This window comes from Zosterops lateralis, assembly GCF_965231275.1.
Source record: "Zosterops lateralis genome assembly, chromosome: Z".
NCBI lineage: Eukaryota > Metazoa > Chordata > Aves > Passeriformes > Zosteropidae > Zosterops > Zosterops lateralis.
Genome location: NC_139800.1, coordinates 54,687,842 through 54,713,938, shown reverse-complemented (window position 1 = coordinate 54,713,938; position 26,097 = coordinate 54,687,842). Strand labels below are relative to the sequence as shown.

Genomic DNA, 26,097 nt, shown 5'->3' with positions numbered 1-26,097 from the left:
TTTTTTAATCCAAATTTTTTTAATTAATGAGGCATATATGTACAGAATCACAGAACCATAAAACAGTTAGGGATAGAAAGGATCTCTGGAGATTATCCAGTCCAGCCCCCCCACAAAGCAGAGTCATCTCCAGTAAGGTTACACGGAGACATATCCAAGGCAGGTTTTGAATGTCTCCGGAGTGGGAGACAACACAGCCTTTCCAGGCAGCCTGCGCCAGTGCTCTGCCACTCCCAGTGGAAAGTTCTCCCTCAGGCTGAGGTGGAACTTCTTGTGTTGTAGTTTATGGCTATTACTCCTCGTACTACCGATGGACACTACTGAAAAGAGTCTGGCACCATCCTCTTGGCACCTGCCTTTAGATATTTATGTTCTTGGATGAGATCCCCTTTCAGTCTCCTCCGAGCTGCAGAAGGCCAGCTCCCGCCGTCTCTGACCCCAAATCATCGCTGTGCTCTCCGCCGGCCCTCCCCGGCAGCTCCCTGTCCCTGCAGAGCGCAGGACGGGCCCCAGCAGTGCCGGTATCCCGCACGGATGTGTCCATGTGGGAAGTGCCTTCCCAAATCCCCTCGGCGGGACCCTGCGGGCCCTTCGCGCCCTCCCCGGCCCGGGCCCCCCGGCGCCCCCTAGCGGCCGGCTGCGACCGCACGGCGCCCTCGAGCGGCGGCGTAGTCCCGCCCCCGGGCGCGCGGGGTGTGGCTCTGATTGGTGGCGGCGGCGCGGCCCCGCCCCCTGCGCAAGGCCGGCCCTGGCGGCGGGGCTGGGCTGTCATGGAAGCGCCGGACGGAGCGCGGGCAGCGGCGGCGGGCGCGTCCCTCTGAGGGCGGCGGCTGCGGCGGCGGGAGACGGTGCGGAGCGCCCCGGGAAGGTAAAGGAAGGTAAAGGAAGGTAAAGCGCGGCCTGGTGGGCCTTTCCGGCCGGCTCCGAGCACGGCGGCCGCGGGGTTGGGCGCCGTGAGGGAAAGGAGGGAGGGGGATGGGTCCGGCGGGCTCCGGGCGCAGCGGGTCCGGCCGTGCGGCGGGCGGGGGGCTCGGGCTCTCCCCGGGCTCTCCCCGGGCTCTCCCCGCCGCCAGCGGCTCGGCCGGAGTGCGGCCGTCGCCTTCCCCGCCCGGCTGCCCCGGAGGTGCGTGTCTGCGGGTGTTGGGCGGGAGCCGGGGGCTCTGCCCCTGGGATTCGCCCCGAAACTGGTCGGGGGTGCCGCTCACGGAGGAATGAGGGGGCCGAGGATCGTTCCGTGCCGGGTATGGATAACGCGCCGATGGGATCGGCCCCCTCTTTCCTCAGGGGCCACCGCTCGGGCCGGGAGAGTCCCGAGGAATGCAGCTGGACACCGGCGCGCCACAACAGCCGCTTGTTTGGGTGTAGCTGTGGGGAAATACAACGCGGTTGCTTGTTTGCGAAGGAGGAGGTGAAAACATCGAGAATTCTCCTTTTGCAGGTTTGTGATAAACACAGCCTGCGCTTCGTCAGGATCCTGTTTGAAGTCTCCATGCTGTCCTATCTGGATGAAACCGATCTGACAAGAAGCTGGGGACGTTCTGTTTGGGCTAAGCAGTTCCAATAAACTCTTGGCGGAAAAAGTTAGGCGTGTATCTGTCGGGAAGCGGAGAGGGACAGACTAAATGGATCTAAAGACAGCGGTCTTCAACGCAGCTCGTGATGGCAAGCTGCGGCTCCTTTCCAAGCTACTGGCCAGCAAAACAAGGGAAGAGGTGGCCCAGCTGATGTCAGAAAAAACCAATGGTGCCACACCGCTCCTGATGGCAGCCCGCTATGGTCACCTCGACATGGTGGAATACTTGTTAGACCATTGCTCTGCCTCGATAGAGGTGGGTGGCTCGGTGAATTTTGATGGTGAGACTATCGAGGGGGCCCCGCCGCTGTGGGCAGCGTCAGCCGCTGGGCACTTGAAGGTTGTTCAGTGTCTGTTGGATCATGGTGCATCTGTCAACAACACAACGCTGACAAATTCAACGCCGCTTAGAGCAGCCTGCTTTGATGGTCACCTGGAAATAGTCAAATACCTTGTGGAGCACAAAGCAGACCTGGAAGTATCAAACCGTCACGGGCATACCTGCTTGATGATCTCATGTTACAAAGGCCACAAAGAAATTGCTCAGTATTTACTTGAAAAAGGAGCTGATGTGAACAGAAAAAGTGTTAAAGGTAAGTTAGTTTTTTCACTTTCATTGTGGTAAATAGAGGTAAAGTTACTCATCTACGTATTTAGGAACCTGACATCCAAAAAAATATTCTTCTGTTCTCATAAAATATAAGATATAAAGTGTTTATAACCATGTTTTTACTTTTTCTTTTTAATTCACTCTTTTTTAACATAGATTATAAAATTTTGTTTTAAATTGTTACATTTTAATCTTAAATACCTAATTCTTAGAAGACTTAGTCATATGAAATGTCACATTTATGCATGTGTTAAAAGCTAATAAAGTTGCTGAGAGCCACTCTGTATAGTAGGTTGGTCTAGCAACGTACTCAAATACATGAGCATGTATTCTTGGTTTTTGTACTATTTCTTAACAAATCAAGTATGGTTTTATGTACAGCAATATGTGCCAGTAAGACTGGTCTAAGGAAATACACAAAAAGGAGAAAAAATACTTTGTGCATTGGAAAATGAACTTTGCTGTTCATCCACTCCCTCCAGGTTACTGAATAATTTTGTACTCTTTCCAATATTAGTAAACAAAATTATATATTAGTATTAAGGAAACGAAGATGCGGGTGACTATGATCTCAACAGAAGGACTTCCAGTGGCTCACAGATCTCAAACCCATTTTACAGTTGCTCTGCGTGTTAGTAAAGTGAAGACCTCTGGCTTTTTTTCCTGTGATCATAATTAGTTGGATATTTAAATTTTTTTTTGCATATCAAACTTGTATTTAGTTGTGATGTTAGCCTGAAAAGCACACCGTTTAATGCAAGTTACAGTTATTTTTTTATCTCACTGAGCCAGATTATGTTTCAGCAGGTTTTGGGTTTTTTTAATATATATCAGTATAAATACAAAAACTCATCCGCTAGCAGTTCTCTTTGTAGCATAATACTTCTACTGCCTTTTCCAGGCTAATTACATTTGTAACTATATACCGTACCTCCCAGTTATTTGTGTTAAAATATCCTTTGTGTCTAGATTATTGTATGATACTGGTAAATACCAAATGTGAGAGTAATCTTTAGAAAAGCTGCTTGGTTAAATATGCCTTTTTTAAGCAAATCATGCAAATATGTGGGTTTAGCGTAAAGAAAGCTAAACTACAGATTTGTCAGGGAGGTGGGCAGAGCAAAATAAATCTTCCTTTGTAAGGGTTTGAGGTTGCTTATGAATCATCATGGACTTGTGGTAGGATAAAAATGTCATTTTTCTAAATAACGTTCTGGGAATAGCAAGCTAAATATAAAGCGTGTAAGCAACTGAAAACTTGGGGTTTAGTTTTAAACCTATCCTTTTACATGATAGGTGTGAACCAAGCAATGCTGTTAAGTATTTGATTTAATAGGGAAAAATATGTAATTCTACAGGTCTTTTTCTCCCTCACTTTGTGTTGGTGGAGTAGGCTTTACCTTACTTGTCCTTTTTACTCACTTTATTAGTGACTTACTATTATTTGTCGTGGTTTAAGTGACTGAGGATTTTCACAGTGCTGTCAGTTATTATCTTAATTCCTTTCTACTTCCTTTAGTTTCTGTGTGACTTGCATCTAGGCCCACGAGCAAAGATTCTTAAGGTAGAAAAATGATCCTCAATTAAAGAAGTTGGATTGGATATGGTTCAGCTCATTAAAATTCATTTTATACTTCAAACTGTCACATGATGTGTGTACGTAATAGCTGTCTGTTGGTAATGTGTGGAAATCCCCTCTGGTAGGACAGGAGCATACTTTTTGGTATCTTAAAGACGTTTGATCTCTGAAGTTACTAAATAAGTAGTGGTGAGGTAAGGCAAGCACTATAAACACTGAAAGCCATCTATGGAAAGGCAGAACAACTGAGAAAAACTGGTAGTTGTGAGTATGGTAGCAGTGCCTGAGATTCAGCAGGTAACCTCCTCCTCAGTTTTGTTGTTGTTGGTTTGTTTTTTTTTGTTTTTTTTTTTTTTTTTTTTTTTAAGTTAATCCAAGAGGATTAATTCCACATTGTCACCCTCCCCCTCAGAGAGTCTAGTGTATTACTTTCAGTTTCTACTCCTCCGTGCACTGTACTAGATAGCTGACAGAGTGTCCTGTGCTTGTAGCAGGAAGATAACAGAGCACCTGAGCGTTCTGCTCCTGAGTAGTAAAGGTTGTTGCTGCCCATGTATGTGAGTTCTTTTTAGACAGGCCTGTTCCTGGGCCATGTATAGAGAAGCCTGTTGTTCCATCAAAGATGTAAAAAACCCATGAAAGATGTAAAATTGCAGTGCTCCTTATGAGAGTAGAACTATGTAACTTCAGTAGAGTTGCTGTTGTGGGAGATTACTATAGTTGTTTTTTTTTAGATATTATTCTTAAAGCTTGCATGAGGGTTGGGGGCAGAATTACTTGAACTATGTCTTGTGTTTTTTCACTGGATTTTCATATTGCAAAATAGGACTTAATACCCAGTTTAAACTTCATGAACAGATAGATATGAAAAAGTTTTCAAGTGTTGACAGTTGCAGGGAAAAATCTGAATACTTTGATAGGAAAAAATAGATACATTCACGTGCATCTAAATGAAAGAGTAGGTGAAAATGTGTGGTAAAATCCTGATTTTAAAATGCAGAATCCCACAGCTGTGTTTTGGACTATGGAAATTCAGAATTCAGAGGTTCTTGAAAAAGTTACAGAAGTACAGCCAGGAACTTAAGATGTTCATAAAGATTTCAGAGTGTGTCAGGTAAGATGTTACACTAAGGTGAATGAGGTGAAGTGTAGGTCTGGCAGCGTGGCATGGTAGATGGTGCTGAAGATGGATGTTTGTGTAGATGAGTCCTCAACTGTGAAAGGTGGTCAATGATTCTGAATTTAAAGTATGAGCCTTTGGTGGTATTTGTTTCTACTGTTTTGCAGATCTGAACTTTCCCACAGGTTCCCTAAACTTCTATGTAGGATTTAGGCTGCAGAACTGTAAGAAAAGGATTTTAAAAAATATTTCAGTTTACATGAACAGTGTGAGCAATGGGGGCAAACTGATAGGTGAGGTAAGAAGGGTGGATGGGTTTTATTATTTTGTAATTGTGGAAAACAGCAGAAGTATCTGTAGACAGGAAGCAGCCTAAGGAATACTTCACAAAGTGCATTAATTTACCACTGTCTCTGATTCGTAGCTTTCTCTGGTGTCCTACTGTCATGGTTTAATGCTAGCCAGCAGCCAAGCCCCAGGCACCTGCTTGCTCACTTCCCCACCAGTGAGACCAGGGAGAGAATACTTGTGGGTTGAGATACTGACAGTTTAACAGGGAAAACAAAAGCAGTGCACACAAACAAAGCGAAACAAGGAATTAATTCCCTGCTTCCCATGGCCAGGCAGGTGTTCAGTCATCTCCAGGAGAGCAGGGTCCCATGACATGTAATGCTTACTTGAGAAGACAAATGCAATCACTCCAACTGTTCTGGCCTTCCTCTTCCCCTCAGCTTAATGTACTGAGCATGATGTCACATGGTCTGGAATATCCCTTTGGTCAGTTGGGGTCACCTGTCCCAGCTGTGTCTCCTCCCAGCCTCTCAGGCACTCCCAACTTCCTCACCAGCATGGAAGTACAAACAGCAGGAAAGGCCTTGGCTCTGTGTAAGCCCAGCTCAGCAATAACAAAACATCTCTGTATTTTCAACCCTGTGTTCAGCACAAATCCAAAGCATAGCCCCATACCAGCCACTGTGAAGAAAATTTACTCTACCCCAGCTGAAACCAGCAGAACAATTCCTCATTTGAGAAGCTGCAAATTAAAAATAAAGTTTAATGAGTTTCACTTGTAGGTAATGATCTCTCAGATGGCAAGTTGTTACGTGGTTCCTAAAAGTAGGAAGAGTGTGGATAATGTTAGAGTAGCAGAGACACAGTTTTTTTCAACAGGTGGAATCCTAGAACTAAAACCGCAAATGAAGCACAGTTTTGTCTCTGTGCCAGATGAGGAGCGTGTTCTGTGTCAGATGCATGCCGCTTTCTGTCCTGCTGCATTATGAAGCCTGCCAGTGATTTGTTATTAGAGGGTGCTACCTTACTATTACCTTCAGAACAGACCATTGCTTTCTCAAATACAGTGTTTTGCTGACGTGTTTCTGTGAACAGCCTTCATTTGGTGATGTGTAGGCAGGGAAATGCTTGCTCCCTTAATACAAGTGTCAGTCATTTTGGGGATTCCAGATTTGGGCTCTTTGAGGCTGTCTTTGATTTTTTTACTTAAGGTACAATAGTACGTGTAAGTTCCCCGATAGAACTGTTTTTTGTTCAGACTGACTGTACATTTCTGCTTCAATTCTAGACAGGACAATTAAGATCTTGAACATTTTGAAAATTTGCAGTGCACATTTCAATGGTTTGTGTTACACTAGTTCTCCTCATCAAATTTGCAGAAAGAAAGGGCAAAAATTCCATTTTTGCAGCAATTAATGAGTTAGGTTATGGTAGCCATGATGGGCTACCAAGGGAATTGTACCGTGGGCTAATGCAAGGGAACTGCAACCTTTTTTCAAAATACATGCTTGAAAGGCAGGTGTTTTACCTGAACATAGCTGGTAAGTCTTTCCTTTGCTCAGTGGCTTGGTATGTGGTCTCTCTCTTTAAAGTATTTTCTGGGGTTTTGTTAGTGGTTTTCATCAACTCTGCCTTCAGTGGTTAACTTCAGAGTTAACAGATTCATCAACCAGCCTAAAGACTGTTTTTTCTCCTCCAGAGTATTAGAAAGTCAAAATTTCTTTCTAAGAAGTGCTGGACTAGGCTTTCTCTTAGTTGTCCCTTGAGATGAGCACAGGAGTGTTTGATTGCATTTAAAGAAAGAATACTGTGGTTCCTAAACTCCACTGGCACAGTATTTGATAGTTTTGTAAAATAATATGGTAAACAAGGTTTGTTGACTTTGTTTCCTCATTTTGGGAAGTATAGAAGCATACAAACCTCTGTGTCTGTGGGTACTGTGTTAAGGGCTGGTGCTATTGCAGTATTGTTGTTTATAGGGATACTGGAAGGTGTAAAGTTCAAACCTGCTGCTAAAGGAAAAAATCTTTTACAGACATGGCAGACCCAGAAGTAGGGGAACTATAGAGTCACGTTCTTTCCTTTATGACAAGTGTGGTATAGTATGTGTTAAAAATAATTAATTTAATTATGCAGTAAACATTAAGGAGTCTTGACAGGTTTGTTTTTTTCTGAGGGTGTTTGTCTTCTCTGGTTGCCAAGGTTCACAGAATCATTGAGGGGGCAGGCAGGGGGAGGGTAAAAAAACCCCAAAACAAAGGTCCTCGGGTTTAACTTCTGCTTATTTGTTTTGCTTGGTGGTGGTGTTGCCTGGTTTTTTTTGGTTTTTTTTTTTTTTTGGAGGGGGGATGTTTACTTTATTTTCCCTTTTTTGGTAGGTATTACATGGTACAGGGCACTGAAACTTGCAGATATTTTGTATGTAACCATGTGTAGAAACTGAACTTCAGGAGGAATATCTGTAAGCTAAATAAGGAAGATAAAGATACAGTTTAAGTTTAATTCTAACTAAAAAGTTTTTGTTGAAATTAAATTATTAACAGCATGCTGTTACTCATTTAATAATTAGTAATCTTGATAATACAAGTTCTCATGAAGTACTTCAGTGAGCAAGACAGCAGTTATTCCCTTACAGCACATGGAAATTAGATTATAATAAATTGTTAAGATTAGCAGTTCTTCGCATTTTTAGTTAGTTTCTTGAAAGAAAGACATTTTGTTTTTATTCGCTATGCATAGTAAGCATTAGGAGGTATAACAGTTTCTTGTGCACTGTCCATGTGTGTACCTATCTGGCAATACTTTTTAATCAGTAAAGACTCTTGGAAGACTGTATTACTTCAAGTGCTGTGATAGAAAAAGAAATGAATGGTACATCAAAAAATTCATTTTATGAAAGTGATCAATTCATTTGTAAGACTACAAAAATAGATACAGGTGGTTAATTTTGCACACTCGTTAGTAATTTAAATGAAATACTTTTTTTTTCTTTTGTTTTTAATGATCTTGGGTAGAAAATCAGATTGGTGTTAAGCTTTAGTGTAAGTTTTACAACATGGGAATTTGATAAAGCACTTTGGAACTATTAGGAAGTGGATGCAAATCCAGTCAAAACTTTCTGTGTCATGGCTTCATTTTTTTTCATTCCCTTGTCACTAGCTATCAGTCTATTTTGGGAATTACTTGCTTCTGACATAGAAAGGCCTGTCCTCCTTATGAATTTGAATACCCATCCCCACTCCAGTAAGCTTTTTGGAAACACTGGGTAGTTAGTTATGTGATACATGAAGTGTTTCTGAAATGTTCATAACTACTTTCAAAGAAGTCCTGTTAACAAAAGAGTAAAATGTGAAGGTACTATGCCAGCTACCCATACCTTTTTCCATATGTCTGCAAGATTTCGAAGGACTGGAGTTGTGGTTATTCTGTTTCTTCTTGCTATTTTTAATAAGAGGAAGATATTAGGTAATGTGAATATTAAAGTTTTATACAGATAGAAGCGGTTTGTAAACAGTATTACCAATACAGTATAATGACTGACACTCAGTATTTAGCAGAGCAGTATCAGGACTACCAGAACCATCTACAGTCCAGTTTTTTGTCTGTGCAAGGAGCCTTTCATGTTGTGGTAACACTAGCTGTCTTTGATATGTGATTAAATTCCTGTGGGCCATTTTACAATTAAAAATTGATTAAAAAAATTAAATGAAGCCTACTTTGAGATAATCATTCCCACCTTTAAAAAATTGCTTTAATTTGACCAACACCATCATATGTGTCTTTTGGAAAATTGCTTATCAAAGAGAATTACTTTCAAATTACTTTTGCTTTTTTTCCCCTTTTTCCTTCTTAGTACAGCAATAGATATAACTTTGTTTTTTAGTTTGTTACTGGATAGCTAATGTTACAAAAATTTAATTAACTGCTGAATTGTGTTCAGCCACTGTTTATCACTGTAGACTATATGATCACTATAGTGACACTATAGTCAATGTAATGTTTTGAAATGGATGAGTTAATTCACAGAATAGTGGTTGAATTGCTGTATTTATTTGAACTGTTCAATTCCTGGGTCAATTTGTGGCCAATGTGTAGCCTTTGATTTACACACTAAGGCAGCTCCCATGTTTTCTTTCAAATTCTTCCTCTGTTTTAACAGTTGATATTTCTTAAGGTTGGAGTTTATGTTTGTTTTGCTTTTTTTTAAAGTTGGCAACTCTCACTATCTGTCTACTCCTAGGCACTTTTCTGTGGAAACTTGTGTTTCTTATGAAGTGTTCTTCCCACTGCAGTATCTGTACAATCCAATCAAACTTCATTGAGGTGCAGCCACTAAAAATTAGTAGTGATAGTCTCGCATTATTAGTTTATACATGGCATAATTTAAGCTGTGGCTATTTTAATTCTAAGGGCTACTGCAGTATAAATAACTGGAAAATTACACTACTGCTGATAGGCTGTTTAAACTGAAATCGGTAATTTTAATATCAATAAAAACCCTAAATTGTTTCAAATTTAGGGCATCCAGTTGGAAAGAGCAGTGAAATTCCTTGGAGTCTTAAGCACATTTCCACATGTTCTACATAGCTGCATTATAAATTAATAGCATACAGACGGCTGGATTGAGATTACTTGGACAATGGCCAAACTTATTTTGTGTGGACTTTTTTCAATCATAGTGTGCATGCCTGGAGATTGATAAAAGAGTATCAAAAGCAGCATTACGTGGAGATGGATCCGCAGTATGTGATATGCGTAACAGGCACTGCTGCGGTTGTCAAAGCTAGCAAAATATATATTAAGAGTTGTGAAACAATAGTAAGAACTTTGATGTTACTGATACCTTTTGACTGATTTGCCTTTAATATGCTTTTATGTTAGTATTCTTTAAATATATTTAAAATATTTACTTGAAGTCAGAAACAGCTGCTAGTTACGTAGCTCTGCTGTGAAGGATCGTGTATGGAGCTGAGTACACTCTGAAAAAGCTGTGTTAACTGCTGGCTCAGCCAACACCCATGTGCATCTGGTTTTGCCTTTATCAATAAATGCAGAACTCAAGCTGTTTTGAGGGACCAGCCATTCTTTAGTTCTGGATTGACTGCTGTAGTCTCATTTCAACTAGGCTTTCAGCAGCATAGCAAGAAGAGTAAAGTGTGTGTGTGTTGGTAAGTTTGTATATAGGTCTGCATTTGATACCTTCCTCTTTTAGGAATGTCAAGATCTTGTTCTTTGTAGTTGGCATATTGACAGTTTTCTGGTCTGTAGTATCAGGTAAAGCCAGAGAGAATTATAATTGATAAGCTATGTATGCCATATTTGCCACCTAAATCTGCTTAAATCTCTACTCCTGTAATTGAATGTTTTGTTAGTCTCGATAGAGATCGTAGTGTGGCCAGACCTATAACTCACTTAGTGCTATTAATGTTAAAAGTTGCCCGAGGTATTGGAAAGAAAGGTGACTTCTTTTTGTATGAACTAGATTTAGCTTTATGAATCTTGGTCTATCAGGTAGTTTCGTGTGCCGCTTTGTATTGGGGTTTCTTCCTCAGTTTACTTGTTAGTAAATGATTGTGAAATCACTGGCCACTATTCAGAAATGTTTCAGGAAAAGAATATTTTGAAAGTTAAGTTCATTGTCAATAAATTAAGCACTCTAGTGTATCTTATGGGTTTTTTTCTTAAAATGTTTTAATTTTGCACTTAAAATTCAGGGGACAAAGTGTGTTCATAACTCTGGTATAATTGCAAAAACCTGAGACAAGCTTTAGAAAATAACTTTTTACTCATCTTTTGGCTGAATTCTATTAGTGTGTCAGCTAAATTTTGGCATCTGCTGTACTGAGGCTCAGTTTGTTATGGATAACTCAGTTTTTCTGTTACTGATATTTTTCTAGTTGCTGAAATTGAGACCGTCAGAGAGGCTTTAAAATGTGCTGTGAGTGTGTTTTTCAGATGGTTCACAGAACAGTTTGAGGAAGAAGCAGGAGTTCAATTTATTTGTGAAGTTTTGAGAACTGAAAGATAAGGAGAGAAGGAGTGAGGAGTAGATCTTTGAGTAGTGAGAAAACCACAGCAAAATACCCAGTACCCATTAGAAAATATTCATCTAAACAATCTTTAAGTCTCTGCATCCTTTTTCTGCATACCAAAACTTGCAAAGCATTAGACAAACATTTTGTGTCTCGGCTTGACGGAAGATAAAAACAAGCTGCTATGTGATAATCTGCTAATATAAAACACAGAATAGAGGTCTGCATTGTGGACCTAAGGTGTCTGGATCTTTAATATTGTCTGAAAGACAATATTATATTTAAAGAGGAGTAATTATGGTTTGACTAGACACTTCTGAATTTTGCTTTCCTGGTTTTTTGTTTGTTTGTTTGCTTGCTTGCTTTTTTTTGTGTGTGTGTGTTTTGTTTGTTTGTTTTATTTTATTTTATTTTATTTGGCTTTATTTACTTTTACTGTGCTTTGTTAGAAATGAGATAAGTGTGTTTTGAAGTCGCATATGTAAAAGTTACAAGGAGTCAAAATTATTTGTGTAGACCTACATTAAGTTCTTTGAGTTGAATTGGAAATGGGACGTATTCACTATTTCTGAAGTGTTTTTAATAAGTATGAAATATTGTCTCTTATAAACTTAAATATGTATGAATTTCACATTTTGCTTTGGAATTTGCCATATTTAAGCCAGTGTAAACAATATTTTTCTGGCAGAAAGAATGTGTTGGTAGAAAGGCTTCACCTTTAGTTTTAATTTATTTCCATACAATGTTAGGCTTTTAAAGCAGATCTCAAGCATGTTTTTGACTAGAGTTTCATTAATGAAATACATTAGTATAAAGAGTGAAGTGTGCATTCTAGATATCAGAGTCTGGAAAAAAATTAAAGTGTATGAAGATAAATAGGAGCTGTAGACTGTATAAATGTACTCTTATCCCTCACATGACCTGCAGGTTTCTGATGCTTTCTTTCCTAATCCATGGTAGTTTGCTTGGTTTGCATGGTAGAGACTAGATGTACAACAGCAAGGCCTACTGTGTATCACTGTCTTGTTGGCATTTAAAACATAAGCCTACCAAAAATAGAAATAAGGAAGTTTCCTGAAATGGCCTTAACTTTTAAAAGCCAATCTTATTACTAGGAGTGGGCAGACAGCCATTAGAATAGGAGATGTCCTTTGTGAGTGTGGAAACTTGCTAGCAGTGTAGCAGAAACTGATGATCTGATGAGCACTTTTCTGAATTTGCCAGGCTAACGATATAAGAAATCTTATTCACGTTGTGAGACAGATATTAACATGAACTTTCTGTTAATTAATTTTGTACGAAGCTGAAAAGCTTCTGTTCCTGAGTCTGTAATATGTATAGTACATTATAAAGAAAAGTGTAGGTGTAAATTGTGTGGTTTTAAAGGCAGTCAACCACATTAGAGACTGTTAGGTTAGGAGAGGGCCTAGAGAGTTCATCTCAAGTTTTTCCTTCTGCTCCAGTGAAGTACTCTGAAGTTTAAAACCACCATCTAGTTGCAGTCAAATAGTTAGATATTTAGCTGTGATAGCCAATACTTGCTTTCTAATTTTCTGTGAATATTTTCAAACCAGGTGGCACTAGTGCTTACCAGAATCTTCCCCACATGGTATCGGAACTAGAATGCCATTAAATATAAAAGACTATGCAATATCATGCTAATGGAAAATAGTCTTCATGAAATCAAAAGTTGCTTATAACATAGATGTCTATTATGTGTTGAGGACATTTTTCTTCTTCTTGTCTTCAGAAATCCTAACAAGAAGAGCAGAGAGGTTAAGGTGAGACTTAAGATAAGTCTTTAATACTTAAAAAAGTATTAAGAATAGATTCCCTTGACAAAATATCCTGCTCCTTTAGAATATACCAGCAATCTTAAAGGTCCAGCTGAGATGAAGGGTCTGTAGTGATGTTTTCCATTGAGTAAAGTCATTTATTTAAAACATGAAAATCAAAAGACAATGCAGATGAAGAGAGGAAAAACTATAGAGTAGGTGAAAACAAAGCAAATTCTGGGTTAGACCAGCTTTAATGTTCATACAGATCCCACTATTTTTAATAATTGCTGGAGATTGAGAGGAGTGGAAAGTTAACAAGGGAAGTGGGAAAATTGAAGCAACATGGAGGTAGCCATCTTAAGTTTCTGTTTCATACTTAAAAGGTAAAAAATTCCTTATAGAATAAATTATTCCAGTTGCATTAAGGAATACAAACCTCTGTGATCATCTAGTCCAACTGCCTGACCAGTTTTTAGCTAAAATGAATCAAATTAGTGAGGACATTGACCAAAGGCATCTGAAACACTGGCAGGTTTGGGGTATCAATGACCTCTAAAAAAAGCTTCTTCAGTATTTGAAGCAAAGAAAAGTTTCCTCATGTCAAGTCTGAATGTCTCCTAGGACAGTTTTCAGTCATTCCCATGGGTCCTGTCACTGGATACCGAGGGACCTTCCACTCTGCTTCTCCTCAGGAAAGCTGTAGAGAGCAGCATAATAATCCTTCAGCATCCATTTCTGCGAACTTGACATATCCAAAGTCCTTAGCAGCTCCTCGCAGGACAATGCTTCTAGCCCTGTCACCTACTTGGTTGCCATCTTCTGGGTGCATCTGAAGCCTTTCCCGTCCTTCTTAAATTGTGTGGCCCAGAACTGCTCACCGTGCTCTTGGGAAGGCAGTGCCAGTGCTGAAAACAGCAGGATAATCACCTCCATGGGGTGGCTGGCTGTGTTAAGTTTGCAGCTCTTGGTGGGGTTTGCCCTGGTGGCTCATACTGAGCCTGCTGCCAACCAGCACCCCTGGGTCCCTTTCTGCAGGGCTGCTCTCCAGCCTGTTCTTCTCCCAATTCATATTTGTGCCAAGTGTTACTCAATGCCAGGGGCAGTGTCCACTGTCTGTTCTTGATAAATTCCATGGCCTTGATGATTGCTCAATCCACCAATCTGTGTAGATCCTTCTGGAAGTTCTCTTGTCCCATGAGAAAGTCAACAGCATGTCCCAGTTTGGACTCATCATCAGGCTCTCTAATGGGGCATTCAACTCCTGCATCCAGGTCATTGACAAATATATTGAACATCACTGGCCCTAGAATTGAGCCCTGAGGAACACGTCTGGTGACTTATCTCCAGCCACTGATAGCCCCATTCACTGCAATCCTTTGAGCTCTGTCCTTCAGACATTTCTACACCCAGTGCACCTTGACCCAACTCACCCCACACTTGGATAACTTGTCCAGAAGGATGTTATAGGGGATAATATAAAAGACAAAAAAGGCAAAACTCATTAAAAGGCAAAAATCCTACATCCACTGTCTTCCTTTCGTCTGCTGGATGCAAGTGACCTTATTTCTAGAAGGATATCAAATTAGTTGAAACAGGACTTTTCCCTTGTCAACCCAAGTTGATGGTACCTAATGATTGATTGCATTGGCCTTTAAATGCCTTACAGTAGCATTCAGTATTCTCCATAATTTTTCTGAGTGTTGAGGTGAGACTAACAGGTCTGTAGGCTCCTGGGTAATCCCTCTTTCCCTTCTTATAAAATGAAATAACATTGGTTAGTTTCTGTTCAGTGGGGACCTCCCCAGACTCCCAAGACATTTAGTAGCTGAAGAAGGAGGATACTACCGTAACAAGCATCAGCTTCTTCAGTACTCAGTAAATCCCATCAGGTCCCATGGACTTGTGAACTGCTTCTCAGCTAGTCCCTGGGAAGTGTCCGAACAAATGGGAAGTCACTATTCCTGAAGTATTTCTCTAAATCTGGAGACTGGGGAAATGATATTTTATCTATGTTATTGAAGGCTGTGGCAAAGGAAAGCATTTAATGTCTCCGCGCTTCTTCACCCTTAGTAGTCAGATGACTATCTTCAATAAGTATCAGTCTGGTATTTTCTTTAGACCTCCTCTTGCTACTACTGTACTTTAAAACCCTTCTTGTTGTCTGACACAATACTGGTCAGTTTGAACTCTAATTGAGCTTTGGCCTTTTGCGTCTTGTCCCTTGCATATATGAACCACAGCTCTGTTAAATTCTTGCAAAGCCTGGCCTTGTTTCCAGACAGCGTACAGTTTCTTTTTCCTCCTGAGCTCCAAGAGGAGTTCTCTGTCCAGTCAAACAGGTCTCCTGTCCTGTTTGCTTGACTTTTGATACAATGGAATTGCTGACTCTTGTGCTTTTATGTAGTGAAGAATTCCATTTTAGTTCTGGTTTGGGGGTTTTTCTTACACCTGTTTAATTTTTTCAGATAATAATATCAAACATTTCGATTTTCATAACTGCATGACAGCCTTGCTTTCATTGTACATAAGTGGGAAAACAAAACCTATTTTAAAACCGTTAATATTTGGGGGGGTATTAACTATTTTTTTGACTATTAGCATGGTGAGATTTGGACTATAATTTGATATGACTTGTGTTATTGTGTTTGTTGTCTTGCAGGAAATACAGCACTGCATGACTGTGCAGAATCTGGAAGTTTGGAGATCATGAAGATGCTTCTCAAGTATTGTGCTAAAATGGAAAAGGATGGTTATGGAATGACTCCCCTTCTGTCAGCCAGCGTGACTGGCCACACAAATATTGTGGACTTTCTGACCCAGCATGTTCAGACTAGTAAGGCTGAGCGCATAAATGCCCTGGAACTTCTAGGAGCAACATTTGTGGACAAAAAGAGAGATCTGCTTGGTGCTTTGAAATACTGGAAAAGAGCTATGGAAATGAGATACAGTGATAGGACTAATATCCTCAGCAAACCTGTGCCGCAAACACTAATTATGGCTTATGATTATGCTAAAGAGGTAAACAGCTCAGAAGAGCTAGAAAATCTTATAGCAGACCCAGATGAAATGAGAATGCAAGCATTATTGATTAGAGAACGTATTCTTGGCCCTTCTCACCCAGACACATCCTACTATATTAGATACAGAGGTGCTGTGTATGCAGACTCTGGAAACTTCAAGCGTTGCATCAATTTATGGAAGTATGCTTTGGATATGCAGCAAAGCAATCTTGATCCACTGAGTCCTATGACAGCCAGCAGTTTGCTATCATTTGCTGAACTTTTCTCCTTCATGCTTCAGGATAGGGCAAAAGGCCTGCTAGGCACTACTGTCACTTTTGATGATCTAATGGGTATACTGTGCAAAAGCGTTCTTGAAATAGAACGGGCCATGAAACAAACCCAGTGTCTTCCTGATCCGATACAGCTGAACAAAGCCCTTTCCATCATTTTGCATTTAATTTGCTTGTTGGAGAAAGTACCTTGCAGCTCAGAACAGGAACATTTTAAGAAACAAACTATTTACAAGTTTCTTAAGCTGCAGCCTAGAGGAAAGAATAACTTCAGTCCACTTCACCTTGCTGTTGATAATAATACTACATGTGTTGGTCGCTACCCAGTTTGTAAATTCCCCTCTCTACAAGTTACTGCTATCCTGGTGGAATGTGGTGCTGATGTAAATGTCAGAGACTCAGATAACAACAGTCCATTACACATTGCTGCACTGAACAACCATCCAGACATCATGAATCTTCTTATCAAATCAGGTTCACATTTCGATGCCACAAACTCATGTAAACAAACAGCTAGTGATTTGCTGGATGAGAAGGAAATAGCAAAGAATTTAATCCAGCCCATAAATCATACTACTTTGCAGTGTCTTGCTGCTCGTGTAATAGTCAGTCATAACATATCCTACACAGGGCATATCCCTGAAAAACTAGAGAACTTTGTTTTGCTCCATAGATGATAGTGTGGCATTCCAGAGTACTGTTTTTGAAGCACGACATGGTGATATTTTCCTTGAGCACTGTTGTGATACACCAGCGTTCCCTTAGCTTGCTCTGTTTTGCTCTCATTGGCTAGTGTTGTTAGCATCAGATCTGCAGAGTTGGTTACCCAGTATTTAATATGAATATGCCATATAATATATTTTGTGGATTATTTAGAAATGTGATGCCATATTTAGACTTCTTAAATTGTCTGCCAAAGCCTTGTCTTTTCTGATCTGATTTGCCTGTTGGGTGTTTGGGACTGAGTTGAGTATTTTCCACTGATGTCTTTTTACTATAACTGTTATGTGGATTTTATACAGTTGGAAGGTCATCTTTTTTTTTTTGTTTTGCTTGAGCGTTTCTACTTTAACTCTCTTGTTTTTCTATGGACTCATTGCTAAACTGTGCAAGTACGTATGGACTTGTTAACATTTGCAACTACCATAAGTGCTTTTATCTTCTCTATGCACTGGCTTAAACATGACTGTTGTGTGTGAGCATATTTCTATGCAGCACTTGGCCAATTTCAACTTAAATGCCAATCTTGTTTTGCAGTTTGTTCAGAGCTCTCTTGAGAATGCTGTCTTCATAGCATGATGAATTTTGGAGTTACTTATCATCTCTCCAAACTTGGGTTTGACTTTCTTTGACTGCTGTAACTGCGGTTGCTTTCATTTTGATCCTCTGGAAATTTTTCCTAAACTAGGGAGAAGAAAATCTTACTTTTTTTGATTGTAGTCAACTTGAACTTTAAATCTGAGAATTGTTCTGTTGCATTGTGCAGCTGGGGGAAAAGTCCTCATGATGTACAACTGACACCTTCCCCTCTGCACTAACGTCTTGCTTGTGCTGGTTTTGTGACTAGATGTGAAGTTTGCTCAAAGTTTAACCTGAAACATTAATGATACACTTCTTTGAGAATAGATCAGATATATGCTCTGCTTTAAAATCTGCAAATCAGCTTTAGCTACAAAAGAAAACTAAAGCATGTTGATGGCATGATGTTTATCAGTCCAGATCTAGACATCATATAGTATAGTAAATGGCTGTCTGCCAGGGTATTGAAAGTTCGATAGCAGTGTCCTTTTTTCATTTTAAGTATCTTTATAAATACTTGCATGGATTTTTCATCTTTACTATGTCAGTTGTACTTAACAAAAGCAGAAATTCTGTTGTGTATATAGCTCCTATTAAAGTACCTATTTTTTATAATATTTGCACAACAGCTTAGCTTTTGCAACAGAAAGGGCTCTTTTGACTTGATAAGAAGTCTATAAATGAAGATCATAAATGTGAGTGCGATTCAGGTAATTAATATAATTCAGCACTTTACTGTTGATTAATAGTAGGATTTATTATGGCACATTAGCCCTACAAATGTCTTAAAGTGAAATTAATTTCTGTTGGATAGGATACAGTTTACTTGCAAATTTAGTCATCTGGCGCATTGGGTATTTTTGACTTAATGTTTCATCTCAGTCATGGGCACTAAGTGTACCTATGGGGTTTCTTGTTCCAGAAATCCAACAACTTGTTTTATGCCTTTGTCAGAGATAAGAGACATTTAGAATCCAAATTGCTTAGGTTAGGAGGGTCTTTTTAATACTTTAATTTTTAAGTTGATGTTAAAACATTTTTGTCATTTGTGATTGAACTTAAGGAAGAACTTGTCTTGAGAGCACGTAAGAATAGCCCTTCCTTGTTTTTGTTCTATTTTGGCATTTTTGCCAGTGTATGGCAGTGTACAGGTGCCTACTAGCTTAGCCATTTTTGCAAAAATTATGGGGATGTTTTTAAGCAAAGATATATTGAAAGCAGTGCTATTTGTGTATTGTTAGTACCAGAGATGCTGTTTTGAAGCAATTTTCACCAGTTTGTCTCTTGCTATGTCTGTGTTGTATAGCATTACGAGAATCATAGAATTATTTAGGTTGGAAAAGGTCATAAAGATCATTGAGTCCAACCCTTAATTCAGCACTGCCAAGTCCAGCACTAAACCATGTCCTTAAGTGCCACATCTACATGTCTTTCAAATACCTCCAGCCGTGGTGACTCAACTGCTTCCTTTGGGCAGCCTGTTATATTGTTTATTGCTTTCCATGAAGAAGTTTTCCTTATATCCAATCTTTACCTCCCATAATTCAATTTGAGGCCATTTCTCCTTGTTGTATCACTTGTTACTCAGGAGAAGAGGCCAATCCTCACCTTGTCACAACCTCCTTTCAAGTAATTGTTGAGAGTCATTGAACCTCCTTTTCTCCAGATGAACAACCCTAGCTCCCTCCATTGCTCCTCATCAGACTTGTCCTCCAAACCTTTCTCCAGCTCCACTGCCCCTCCCTGGAGATGCTCCAGCACCTCCATATCGTTCATGTAGTGAGGGACCCAAACCCAAAGACAGCACTCAAGGCATGGCTTTGGTGGTGCCCAGGGGGACAATGGCTGCCCTTATCCTGCTGGCCACACTATTGCTGATACAGGCCAGGATGCTGGTTTCTCTTGCATCAGGCAAGACTAAACTCTAGTCAATTGACTGAATTGCTGTGATTTGTAATGCTTAGGACACATGCCACTCAGCTTTTCATTTGTAAGGATGTGTAGTTTGGTTTTTGTATTTATATATTTGAATTCTTTTCTGCTGCTCTGTAAGTGGGGATAATCAGCAAATTGTACCATGTTAGAAATGCATTACACATAAAGTAATAAAATAATTCTTTTTGTATAGGTCACAGAGAAAAGGATTTGTAGAGTTTTTTACTTTGTATTCTGTTCTGCTCTTTGGTGGTTTTAGTTTCAATTTCTGTCTTTATAAGTGACAATTGCCCTGTTTAAAATTAGTTGGACATTATTAGTTGGTTGTACAGCCTGAGGAAGAGTAGGCTACAGGGAGACCTTATAGGACTTTCCGGTACCTAAAGGGGGCTACAAAAGAGCTGGAGAGGGACTTCTTACAAAGTCATGGGATGAAAGGACAAAGGGGAATGGCTTTGGACTGAAAAGAGTGAGATTTAGCTTAGACATAAGGAAGAAATTGTTTATTGTGAGCATGGTGAGGCACTGCCACAGGTTGTCCAGAGGAGCTGTGGATGCCCCATCCCTGGAAGTGTTCAAGGTCAGGCTGGATGGGGCTCTGGTCTGGGGGAAGCTGTCTCTGCACGTGGCAGAGAGGTTGGAACTAGGTGATTTAAAGATCTAGGTGATCTTTAAAGTCCCTTCCAACCTAAATCATCCTATGATTTATGTTCATTAGTCCAGAAATATAATGTAAAAGTTGTTAATTGTTAGGAATTTTTTAAATAGAAAGCATTTTCAAAAGTGAAAGTATATCACTATTAGTTCTATGTAAATCTAGTGAATATTGCTACAAGAAAGGCTTTTGTTAGCTGCTCTTTAGAAAAAACCCAGGCTATTAGTACATGCTGATTAATTGCACAGATTTCTGTCTAAATATCTACTGATGTGCATCAGTCCGAAGGATTTATCATCTCCATGCTGAATTTAATTTTTCATGGTAATGAAGCTCTCTGCTGAAGGAATACTTGTCTTGCCAGATAACTTGGACTTGGGCGTCCTGGCAGATGAGTTCATGCATTTATAGCCACTTTGCATTTAGACCTGTGTTGTTTACACTACTCTGTTTTATTTATCTTAATTTTAATTTCATAATATTTTTAACTCCTTGTTTTACCATTTTTCTCTTATCTTCCTATTTCGCCTTTTTTTTCTGGAGAAACCTATTACTTCTGAGCTACTGACACAGAAAAATGCATAAAACACTGCAGAAATAATTATATGCCCTGCAGGGGTGAAACAGGTTTTAAATCAATTAAACAGCTTACAGATATCACTCCCCTAGAGACAAAGGAACTGATACCTCCTTGCTTGTTGAGGCCTCTGAGTTACATTTTTTTGGGAAATGGGATAAATGCATAAAGCAGGTTTTCATCTAATAGTTGTAAGTTTCAACTGAAGTACTTCAACAAGGGAGATGAAAAATATTCTCATAAAAAGATCTAAAATTATATTCCTATTTTTGTATCACTTAGGCTGGTAACAAGATTCCAGCTGTCTGCAGTGTCTCTGTTCTGTTTGTTAAGTGCAGTGTAAAGACACTTCCTGAAATGCAAGGCAACATTGTAGTTAGTTTTCCATTTATACTTCACAACACTCCCTGGGTAGGAAGTAGTCTCATATATTTTCTAAGTCCACAAAGAGCTGTCTTTTAAGAACTGTTTTGCATCTGGTTAAAATTAACCTCTTTCTATTTTTACAAACACTACTTTAAAGAAAGTAATGCAGTGCTATAGCAAAATCCTTAAAGGAGGATTTGTAATTAGGTAAAAACGTTTTGAGGAAAAGTGTGCCTCTCCTCAGTTTTGTATCAGTTGCAAGGTGACAGTGGCAGGATCTGGCTGCTCTTGAAATAGCTTCCTCATGCTTTGAAATATAGAGTGGAATGACTGTTATACTCTAAAACGTTGAGAAGCATGAAAAAGTAGACTAAACACTAATTTTACCTTCTGTGACTGCAATGACACCAACTGATACTTAATGCTTCAAAATAATTTTGGTCATTTTGATGAGAGACTTACTAGACTGCTCATATTTCTCAGCTTTGAGTGTAGAAGTAACGGTTGAGCCCTCGTGAGGGCAGAGCGAAAAGCTGTTGTTGGTTTGGTTTTAAATAATGTTGTATTTGTGTTCCATTCTATTGCAAAGACTTCCTATGCAGGGCTAGCTCCGTGTATAGAAATATTGCAGTTTCTTTTTTACGTGAAGTAATTTAGCTTTAACAGTAATGTAAAAAAGGAATAACAAGCATATTTCTCTGTTCCTACTCTCTTTAGGCTCCAAATGCAGATTACATTAAAAATATGTTTTGGAGAACACCTGTCCGAGTGTATATATCCATTTTTTCTTGGGTATTACTGGTTGATAAACTGCTTTTCCTGTTGAGTAGCTAAATGTGAATGTTGCAGCTTTGACCTTCCTGTCATTAAGAATTGTACCTTAAGCAAAAGGTCATGTTTCATGCTCATTCGTTCTGTGAAATTGTGGTCTGGCAAAGCCTTTAAATTTTGGTGGTGGGTAGTAGTACAGAAAAGGCTTAAACTGGATGATACAGGAGAAATTATTTTCCAATTTTCTAGAAAAAGTAGTTAGTCATACTGCTAACTGCAGGTAAACATAATACTTTCAGTTTGTAACCTAAAAGTAGATAGCAATGCCTTTTAAGAAGTAAGCAGCAGTTTTCAAGAAAGCTAGACAAGTTAATTTTCTTCTTTACTTCTTCAAGCTTTTGAAGGATCTTCCATATTGCATGAACAATTTGAAAAATAGAGGAATAGAACATTTCAAGTGTGAGAGAAGCAGAAGATCCTTGTTAGAGACAGCTAGAGAACTGAAGACTGTAAAGAACATTACCATTGTAATTTCAAAATATCTTTGTAGTTAGGCACAGTAGTCACAATCCTATCCTGTAAGAAAGTGTACATTTCAGAGAGCTGGAACTTTATATTAGGCCTGATCGGTAACGATAGGATCAAAAAAGACGAGGTACTGGATGAGGAAAACTGCTCCAGAACTTTCCAGTAGGATAATTGTCACACAGATGGCTTTAGGGAATCGAATGTAGGTTCTCTTAATTAGGAAAGAGAAGAACTTAAGGAAAGGATCACTTAAATTGTTATTTATTCTTCTGCAGCTGCGAATGATGAAAGATGTCTGCTGTTACCTAAGGTGTGTAACCATCCAAAAAATGCTTCTTGGCAGTAGTAAGTGCTGGCTGGTGCTTGAAGACCAAAACTCACCATACAAAGTAGTGCAGGATTAGGGCAGAGAAGAGACCTAGTGGAAGGTGTGTTGCTCTGGCAAAGGCAATACTTTTGTTTGTTTTGCACATAATATCCAGAGGGCCAAATGCCATCCAGAGTTTTCAGCAGAAGGCCCTTCTCCCCCAATCAGAAGTTATGGACAACACCATTGAGTTATGTACACAGGGGTAAAAAAGAATTGCTTTCTGATTCATGTAAGTATCTGTCAGAAGCCAGTGAGTGTGAGGCAATGTAAATTGTGAAAATGGCAACCACATCTCCCATCAGATCATAAGACATGATTGTGAGATGTGATCTGGGTTCCTCTCTGACGTTCTAAGTGTTGCTTCTGTCATATCTCCTGAAGATTGGTCAAATCTTAAGTTCCTTACTGAAAATTCTCCTTAGAAGGGTTATTTGGAATTCCCATCTATCAATAATTAGAAATGTAATTCCCATTTGAAATACATCTTTTCCTAGCTTTGGATGATCTTCTCATAGTTTTAGCACTTGTCAGTCCTTCAGAGGGAGATGTCCTGTCTCAGCCTTCATGTAGTTAGGCTAAATCAACCAACCAAAAGAACTCCCAAGCTGTAACAATGAGCAAAAACCAGAATAATCTAGAGTTGAGTAAGCAGACAGAATGATTCAGTTTTCCCTTTTCCCCTCTCTCTATTGTATACTACCAAAAAAACCCCCCAGGATCCACTGGTTCACTAAACACTGTTTGCTGCTGAACCTGCAATTTAAATTGCCAATTAATTCCTTTTTACAATGGGAAGAATTTTTTAATACAGTAAACAGTTGATTGTTTTCTCTCCAGATTCTGTAGCTTGTATTGTCCTTTGCTAATATTTTAGGTGCCTGGATATCACTTGTTCCATTCACACATGGCATTTTCCTAACTGGAATGTGAGGCAAAGTATTCAGCCAGACTTGGAATTTTTTGTTGTTTCTGTCCCATAGTTTCAAAATAGTGAACTTGTCTTTTTCTCCTTTCTTTTTGCATGTGTGGCTACCAGCATTTTATTGGCTAGTCTGTGCTTTTTATTGGCAAGCCTGTAAGATGAGGTCCTGCTAAGATGACTGTGCTTTTTCTGGTTTTCTGGCTAAGGGAAGCACACCTCCCGGTTTCTCATACTTTGTTTTCCCGTAATGCATGAAGTGGAAACTTCAGGGAATTAAAAACTAAAGGAAACAAGCAAAAAATCTGAAAAAGAAAACCCAACAAAAACTCAACCAGAAAAAAACCCTGAACAACCAAGAACAGCAAACAAAAAATTGCCAACAAAACCCTCCAAATCAAACCAGAAAACAGGATCCGCTGTAAAATAACAAAATATGCTGTGTGAGGCAGATGCCCTGTGAGTCACTATGAGGAGTGTGGATGTTACTTCCAGTCCCACGTTGTGGTAACCTCAGGGCCAGACAGCAGATAGTTCTGTGAGAAGGCTGATCCTTGCAGGCTGCACCCACCCTAGCCTGCTGTTCAGATCAGAAATACGCTTTTCAAGTGAGTCTCCCCATTGTCCATCATTTGCTTGTTTGGGTTTGTGTCACTGAATTGTCTTAATGCATGGCCTGTGTTACTTTTGAATGCACCTGATCTTAAAGTGGTGTTCCAAAAGCTCACTGGACTAATGGCTATCTGGTTCATGGGAGAAAACTAGAAGTTGTTCTGAGATAACTCTCCCTTTATCTTCCGCCGTTCCTCCTTTGCTCACATGGAGTGTCACAAACTTTCAATCCTTGCCATCAACTCCTCCATGCTACAGATCTCCTTTCTAATACAAGTGTAACCATAGTTTTCAGTTTCTCTTCTGATGTTAAACATAAGTTGACACATGCACTTGCTTGTTTTTCCTCTTGCTTGTAGGTGGTTACTGTCTGTCGTGCGTAGCATTCCGTAACCCATGTTCTGCCTTGAGCTGGGTCATGAAAATAAGATAATGTAGTTGATTGCAAAAGGTGGATCTACCACGTTGTTAACTGCTGGCAAATGAGTCAGCCCTGCCACCTGCAGTGCTGATACTCCTGACAGCATGACTGACCTTAGTACAAAGTGCTGATGATGTGTTGTAAAGAAAAATTCGCTTCATTATACAAAGGCAGAAACCAAGGCACAGAAACTAAGGCACAGTCTCAGTGACCTCTTAAATGACCATAGGAAGTAAGGACTGTAGCAAGAAACAGGGTTCAGATCATCTGGCTCCAGGGGCTTTAAATTTGAGACTTTGCGCCTGGTAGGTTTGACATTGGTAATTTCATAAATGAAGATTGCTATGAAACAAAACCACCAAGAATTTCTTAGGGAAATCAAGCTAATGTTATTGCACAGTTTTAATGGATGTGTCTATCCTTCTTCTCCCTAATTTTTCAATATATTAGGCCAGTTTAATAAACTCAACAGAAATAGAGCAGCCTATGTGTGTCTGTAACTTCCTTGAGAACACCAGAGTGAGCAGATGGCAGAGTCCGTACTAACAGTTCACACTGAAGAAGAGGATTTGGCAGGAGCTTGACTCTTACTAGGCATGAGAGAATCCACACAGGAATTAAAGTACTTAGGACCATGAAAAAGTCTTTGATCACAGTCCAGGCTTTACTACAGAGCAGCAGATCTGGTCATTGTTCAGGATGTGCCATACTTGCATTACATCATAAGCAGTCAGTGCACTTGTTCATCAAGGTGGTAGCATCTGAGCATCAGATAATCCTGGCATAGTCTAATCTCCCTCATTAGGCACTCAGTGTCCTCAGTTTGCTGTAATGGCACAGAAGATAAGTGAAAATTGGCCAAGCTGCACAAAAATGAGAAACTCTAGGACCTTCTATGGCTGTATACTGACTATATTAGTAAACATGCCCAAATGGTCTGAAGTTAATTCTGTTGAGTAGTTATTATTGCCTGCTAAGCAAGTTAGGGGAAACCATGACTCTCAGTTCATCTATTAGAGTTCTGACCTTGTTTGAATCATGATTTCTATTGACCTTGGTACAAGTAATGAGCAAGACCAGACGGTGATCACTCTTTAAAAATCCTTCATGTCAATTCTCAGGTCTGGAAACTGTTGCATTAAGGAGCTCCAAGTGACATGAAATCTGTAAAAGGAAACATGTATCTGGTGAAGAACTGTTCTGTGGAAAAACAGATCTGGCATTTCTGCCCAATTATGTCAGCTCTCCACTGTGCCTCCAATGGAAGTTTTCCTCAAATCCTTGCTTCTGTCCATGCCTTGGCTGCCACTGACAGCCAGCTGCTGAACTAGTCAGCCCTTCTTTGGCAGTGATGCCTGGGAAAGTCCAG

The 26,097-nt window shown here is 39.8% G+C and overlaps 1 protein-coding gene across 3 annotated transcripts; it reads left to right on the top strand.

The window, feature by feature from the left end:
* Nucleotides 1–806: 806 nt before the first annotated feature.
* On the top strand, nucleotides 807–26,097 carry FEM1C (fem-1 homolog C). 3 transcript variants are annotated; one of them, XM_083883521.1, is made up of 3 exons: nucleotides 807–878; nucleotides 1,439–2,166; nucleotides 15,643–26,097. In XM_083883521.1, the coding sequence occupies exons 2-3, from the start codon at nucleotides 1,623–1,625 to the stop codon at nucleotides 16,950–16,952; spliced, it is 1,854 nt and encodes a 617-aa protein (XP_083739647.1). In that variant the 5' UTR covers nucleotides 807–878; nucleotides 1,439–1,622; the 3' UTR covers nucleotides 16,953–26,097. The 3 variants fall into 3 exon arrangements, with proteins under 3 accessions (XP_083739647.1, XP_083739649.1, XP_083739648.1); XM_083883523.1 differs by having other exon boundaries at nucleotides 811–868; XM_083883522.1 differs by having other exon boundaries at nucleotides 874–888.